General features: G+C 40.9%; 1 protein-coding gene and 1 long non-coding RNA gene across 2 annotated transcripts in view; one reads left to right on the top strand and one right to left on the bottom strand.

The window, feature by feature from the left end:
* Positions 1–3,021, top strand: part of LOC107674151 (zona pellucida sperm-binding protein 3-like) — a 15,738-nt gene extending 12,717 nt beyond the window's left edge. The window contains exon 8 of the mRNA XM_016468052.1: positions 2,917–3,021. Within this exon, the coding sequence (XP_016323538.1) occupies positions 2,917–2,984 (68 nt within the window). The 3' untranslated portion in view covers positions 2,985–3,021. The remainder of the gene's footprint in view (positions 1–2,916) is intronic.
* Positions 3,022–4,437: 1,416 nt separating this feature from the next.
* Positions 4,438–7,027, bottom strand: part of LOC107674154 (uncharacterized) — a 4,993-nt gene continuing 2,403 nt past the window's right edge. Inside the window, exon 2 of the long non-coding RNA XR_001632484.1 lies at positions 4,438–4,639. This is a non-coding gene — a long non-coding RNA (uncharacterized LOC107674154). The remainder of the gene's footprint in view (positions 4,640–7,027) is intronic.

Here is a 7,027-nt window from a genome sequence, read left to right as displayed (position 1 = left end):
CTCGCTGTAGTATTGTTGTTGCCGCTGCCGCCATGTCGTGAAGGTGCTGTTTGTTTCGTTGTGAAAGCAAAACCACTTTGTTTGGCCTTCCAAAAGAGGCCGATATCTGCTTCGTCTTGTCTGGAGCTGATCCGTGCTGGTCGCTGAGGATATACATCAACTTCTCACTGTGGATCGGCTTTCACCGTGGACGAAGCGGAGTCCAGCCCTCGCTTTTCAGACCAATGAGCTTTCTAGAAAGGCGGGGCATAGAGGCGAAACAAAAATGTACAGTATGTGGAAAATAATGTGTTTTTTGAACCTTAAACCGCATAAACATTTCATTACAGCAAATACACAAAATAATGTTCTTTTTAGCAACATCATATGACCCCTTTAAGTGATTACTTCACTGATAATCCTCTCTATGGAGAAGCGATCAGCACAAAAGAATCGCTGAGTCAAAATTGACAGGACTCGTTACCCAAACCAACTACGGTCGCAAGTAACTTAATGTCGTTATAGTTCAATGTAATTTTAAAAACACAGTTCGCTAACGATGCTTTTGAGAAACACACCCCAGGTCTATCCAGTTTAATGTGAACCATTCACACTGGTTTCGTTAAACAAAATAAATGATTAATTTAACAGATTTAATCAAAAGAATCATCTGTTCACGAATCGGATCATGAACTCGCATTACCGCACCAAAGATAATCTATTCTTGAACACTTCGAATGAATAAAGACTTGCAAGTTCATCTGTAAATCACACAAAGCTATCGTTTGACTTTATAAACTTTTATTTCATGCATGATTCGTATGGATCTGTTAACTGAAAGCAAAGTGTGAATTCTAGGAGAATTCGTTGTCATTTTTCAATTAAATTATTAGAAAAATTAAACGTAGGCTAATGATAACCATTCAACACTTAAAATATTCGAAAATAGAAAAACGAGTTACTGGATAACATTTTTCAAAGATCAAGAACAACTTCCCTCAAGATGCTTCTTATATATACTGAGGTTTTAATTATTTTAATAGCTCAGTCGTAAATTAAAGTGGGCCGGTCTAAGGCATGAAACTCCAGGGCTGAAAATGAGTCCCACTCTGCCCTGGTCCCGGGTAATCCCTGCACTCGACTCCTGGTTTACTTTCACTTTCGTCCGTGCGTCGCAATAATCCCAAACTCGCGGTTTGTTCCGCTCACACATCACGTAATGATCATAATCCTTGAAAATCCTCTTCGGTAACCTTTGCAGCATCAATCCTGGCAAATTGATTTCCACTTCACGCAATTCCAATGTGAAGAAGTCTTTTGACTATATTGTAATGGCAATCCAAGCCATGTTCTTCACCATTTCCATTAAGGTGTGGCACAAAGGATTTGACGCGTGAATCCAAAACTTGTCTTGTAAATGTTTACTTTTTCTTTATCTTGTTACATTACAAAAGAAATTCAAAAACTTCTTTACACTTATTCTGTTTCCAAAAACATGAATTTTTCATGGTCAAAAGACTGTCTAGTTCCAACCTTTCCTTCTGTATTCTTCTTCAAAGTTTCTTATGCATACGTAATCTTCTTTGGGAATGGGAAGCCACTGAGGTCATCTGCTTTTACACTGGGAGGCTGTACTGCAGCTGGAGAAGACCCTTCTGCTCAAGTGCTCATCTTTGAGTCGGAACTGCATGGATGTGGTTGTACACTAACGGTGAGGTGTGTGTGTGTGGGGTTTTTTTTTTTTTTTTTCCCTTCCCTCTTAACCATTTATGGTTCTGACCGGTTTCTGTAACCAACATGCTTCTACTCCCTTTAGGTGACTGAAGATGAGCTTGTCTATACGTTCAAACTTGTGTACACCCCACAAGAGGTTTCATATGGTGTTCCTATTGTTAGGAGCAGTAGTGCGGTGGTTGGTATCGAGTGTCACTATTCAAGGTGAGGGCAGGATTCAAGGTTACTGGATGTACTAAACTCCATATAATGATTGTCTATCTAACTCCTCTGCAGAAAGCATAATGTGAGTAGCGATGCCTTAATGCCCACTTGGATCCCATATGCCACTTCTGAAGTTGCAGAGGAGATCTTTGTTTTCTCCCTCAGGCTCATGACTGGTTGGTATAACAAACTGTTTCATAACACGCTTGTGGACTTGTGCTAAAAGGCATCTTTGCAGATGACTGGCGATTCGAGAGACCTTCTAACCAGTACTTCCTGGGTGATATCATAAACTTTGAGGCGTCTGTGCAGTCATACAGCCATGTTCCCATCCGTGTATTTGTGGACAGCTGTGTGGCTACAACAGTCCCTGATGTTGCGTCTGTCACCAGATACTCCTTTATTGAGAACAATGGGTAAGTGGTGCACCTCATGAATCCCACTCTCTGCAAGTACTGCAGGAGGTCTAACTGGGTTCCTTTCCCAGGTGCTTGGTTGATGCCAAGCTCACAGGCTCCAAGTCTCGCTTTATGCCCCGAACTCAAGGTGATAAGCTGCAGTTTCAGCTGGAAGCATTCAGGTTCCATCAAGCAGACAGTGGACTGGTATGTGACAAGCTGTGCAACACTTTGTATAATATGCTACAATGGTCTACAAACCACTGTCTTTTGCAGGTCTACATCACATGCATATTGAAAGTGGCTGCAGCAACTACTCCTACTCCAATAAGTCCTGAACAGAAAGCTTGTTCGTTCTCTGCTAATGGGTGTGTTTTTCCCCCCCCCTAAGTAAGTGTACAGCTAACTTGGGGGATTGCCTTAACTTGAGGGTTTGTCTTGTCAGGTGGGTGTCCGCAGATGATTCTCACCAGGTGTGTGGCTGCTGTGACACCACCTGTAGTACCAGAAGTGGAAGCGATCAGATTCTTAAAGGTCTGGATCTGTTTTTATTCTTTTTCTCTCCATGCACTGCTTTTCTCACTGCTTGTTTGTTTCTCAGATCTGTGGTGGGATCGCGCATCTGTTGGACCCATTAAGGTGAAGGAATATGGCTATGGCCGAAAATAACTGGAAGTGCCATGTGAATTCTGTAAATTAAATAAAATTTATTTAGTCTTAATCAGTGTTGTTGTCTTAAGTCTACAACTGTTTGTATCCCGTTCTGTGTGGCTTTGCTGCTCTCCAGTATGAACTACAAACTCCCTGTAACCTAGCAATTTGGGGTACAAATGTATAAAGCAGTTGACCTCTTGTACATGGTGACTAAATGGTGCTAGAAGCCTTAAGTGGCAACCATGAGTTTCTGTTGCATACTGGATAAGGACCCATCTGGAATGCAATGAAAATAAGTGAGCACTGCATCAGTGTATGGTGTCAACTGGCTTTCCAGTTTAATGGTCTTCACTGCTGCATAATGTAGCATCTAGAAATGCATGCATTGCCTCATATCTTGCTTTTGCTAGTTGCCATCAAATGCAAGTCCCTGATACCAGACAAGAGTCACTGGATACATTTGCAAGGCTACCCTGTAAGATCACGCTGGCAAGCCCTAACTGGATTGGATGAATTTATGTACCTTTTGAGTGTTGAAATCTGGGTTTTATCAGTCAATTTAAAGTCGTGCTTGCAGGTTAACACAATGTGCACTAAGTCAAGTTGTGTGTGTTTTTTTTTATTTTATTTTTTTGTCTGGTGTGAGGGGATCCGCACTTATGTTAACACAAATTGAGTCCCTTTGCTCTCTGCAGTCTGTCATTCGAAAGCAGCTGATTCAAATACCCAATTCATACTAAAACCCTTCTTGCCGTGTGTGTGTGTGTCTGACCGATGGCTGTTTAGCTTCAACCGTATTTAAACGCACCTGATCCAGCTAATTGAAGTCCTTCAGGCTTATTTGAAAACTACATGGTTTTTGTGTTGGAGCAGGATGGGAACTAAACTCTGCAGAGCTTGTGGATTGACACCCCTGATATATAATGTATAAAATTTAAGTGTGTATATACTTTTTCCAAACCAGTAAATTAAACCTCCAATAAAATATTTGGGGTAACATTTTTAAATGTAATGACTAAAAATTAATAAAAAAAATACAATGGGCTGCTTGTGTATAATCTGTTTTCAAACTGTTCCTGGAGCCTCCCCAGCAGTATATCTCCTTTATTGGACACACCCAGCTAAAGTCATAGAGTACTCCACTAATCAACTGATAAGTTAATTCAGCTGGGTTACATCCAAACTGAGGGAGACTGCAAAATAAATCCTCTTTAAAAAGAAGAAAAAAATTCTATGTTTGTGATTCAAAAAATGCCAATGGGGTTGAGGCAAGCAGTATTTGGGATGTTATTGGTGTTTGTTGTTGGTTTATCTGAAGCAACCAGCACAAGGTTCACTGCAGCCTGAAACCAGGATGTCTCAGAGTTCTTCAAAATATGACCCTAAGAGTTCTGTACTAAAAAAAACAAGGTTTCCAGTGTGGATGCCCATCAGGAGTGACTATGGAAAGTCTTCTCAAGATCTTTTGGGTGTTCAGTCAAAAGAGCTGTTGCTGGGTCCAGTGGCAAAACTGACATGGAGTTTTCCAAGCCTACCAGAAGAACCACAGCAGCCAGATGTTCCTGTTGAGTTGTGCTATCCTGTCCCTGCCAACAGTGTAGCGGCTCAATGCAGGGAGAATTCAATATATGTGGAAGTGTTGAAAGACTTCTTTGGCACTGGACAACTAACTACTAATGCCCTCTGTTTTTACACTGGGAGGCTCCTTCTGCTCAAGTGCTCATCTTTGAGTTGGAACTGCATGCACGTGGCAGCACACCAATAGTGATGTTATGATTGTTTTATGTGTGTGTGTGTGTGTGTGTAGGTTTCTGTGAGCAACACTTACACTGCTAACCCTTTAGGTGACTGAAAATTAGCTTGTCTATACGTTCTTCATCATCTACACTCCACAAGAGGCTTCATATGGTGGTCCTATTGTCAGGAGCAGAGGTTAGTATTGATTGTCAGTATCCAAGGTAAGGACTAAATTCAGGATTGTTTGGTATCCAAACACCGTTAAATTCACCAGTTGTGGTGACTGCCTTGACACACACACTCACTCCTGTCCCACCCACGTTTTAAAAAAAGTTACGCCACTGGATATGCTGCCATAGTGTGCGAACAACTGTCTTTGCAGGTCTACATCACATGCAAACAACAATACAACAGCGAGAATAAAAGTTATGCCTTCTTTCTTTGCGTGAACATTTGGGCTGCGTTATGCAAATCTTCCCAGATAGTGACGTAGGTATGTGGGGGCGTGTTAGAACGAGCCGTTTTAGGTAGGTGTGGCTGACACTTAACTTTTATAAAGAATATCTCTTTGGATTTGAAACTTTAGTCTTTGCAACTTTACAGATCTTCTTTATGCACCAAGAGCTTGTAACACTCCAAAGAGAAAGGAAAAATTGAAATCGCGTCATATGACCCCTTTAACCAAGACTCAAGATGTTAGCGTAAATGAGGCTGTGCAAGTAATTATTGTTTGTTTGGCAGGTGGGTTTCTGCAGATGACTCTGACCAGGTGTGTGGCTGCTGCAACACAACCTGTAGCATCAGGAGTGGAAGTGATCAGCTTCTTACAGGTATAAACTAAGACCCCAATTATTATTATTATTATTATGTAAGATTCTTTCTCACAATTTGTTTGTTCTTCAGATCTATGGTGGGAGAGAGCCTCTGTTGGGCCTATCAGTGTTAAGGAATATAGCTATGGCCAAATTTAACTGAATAGCTGTGTGGTCCTGTGGAAGTTGAGAATAACGTTTTTAAAACAATCATCTGGCTATTTATGGTTTTGTGTGTGTGTGTGTGTGCAGTAGTGAACTATTTCAGCACTGAGGGTTTATGTGTGTGCACAATGCATTATTTTTTTGCAGGCAATGACAAAGCACACTGAAGCCCATTTCTCAACATTCATTTGCAATCTAGTCTTAAGTAACAATATATAGTGCAAATTGCTCTATAACTGAATGTCAGACAACTGTGTTCATTCTTGTTAAAGGGTTAGTTCACCCAAAAATTTAAATTAGCCTGTGCTTTACTCACCCTCAAAGCATCCTAGGTGTGTGTGACTTTCTTCTTTCAGACGAGTCCAATCGGAGTTATATTAAAAATTGTCCTTGCCCTTCCAAGCCTTTCAATGGGGGTAAGCGGGTGTTGGTTGTCAACAGTTCAGAAGACGTGAAATAAAGTGCGTGCATCCGTAATAAAACGTCCCTCACACGGCTCCGGGGGGTGAATAAAGGCCTCCTGTAGCGAATCCATGCATTTTTGTAAGATAAATATCCATATTTCAAATGTAATAAACACTTTTTTTCTCACTTCCGCTGACTGTGGTACACAGAAGACGTTCAGGCAGATGACGTAAGACGTATGCGTCGTGCGCGGGCCTCTGAGAAATGCAGGAGCAAAGGAAACAACGTTTCCTTACTTTAGCAAAGAAAAACCAGTCCCCTCTTGGATTATATCGAAATCCTCCAACATTTTTCTTTACAAATCCTCGTTTTGTGCTTCTAATCCGTGATCGGCGTTTTGTTTTGTCTCCGCGCTCGTCACTAATCATGCAACGCCAACGGTGAGGATACTGCCACAGAGACAAGCTACTGTACCCCAGAGGTAAAGTTTTTGCACATTTTTTTCTGACTGAGTAATTACGAGGTCACGTAATTTTCAAAATTACAACAAAATAAATGTATTAGCAGTGGTATTTAGTATTGTTATTTTATTGTGTTATTGTTTTTGTTATTGTATATAACTAAAAAAGACATCAACTAATGGCATTCACTACTGAAAACTAATCCCCAGCCTTTTCTGTTATTCATTTCACCAACATAGCATTAAATGGTGCTCCATAAAAGATCAACAGTGTTAAAGGTGACATATCATGAAAATCTGACTTTTCCAGGTTTAAAGTGCTATAATCAGGTCCCAGGTGCATCTACCAACCAAGGAAACGTGAAAAAGATTAACCCAATCAATTTGTTTAGGTAAGCCTTTTTCTGCAGGTGTCTGAGAAAACGAGCGCGTCTGATTTCGCTCCCTTGGTGACGTGGCAAAGGGATCTCATTATAATA

Source organism: Sinocyclocheilus anshuiensis, unplaced genomic scaffold (genome assembly GCF_001515605.1).
Source record: "Sinocyclocheilus anshuiensis isolate Anshui unplaced genomic scaffold, SAMN03320099.WGS_v1.1 scaffold893, whole genome shotgun sequence".
NCBI classification, from domain to species: domain Eukaryota; kingdom Metazoa; phylum Chordata; class Actinopteri; order Cypriniformes; family Cyprinidae; genus Sinocyclocheilus; species Sinocyclocheilus anshuiensis.
Note: the sequence above shows the minus strand (reverse complement) of the source record. Positions and strands in the feature narration are given on the sequence as shown.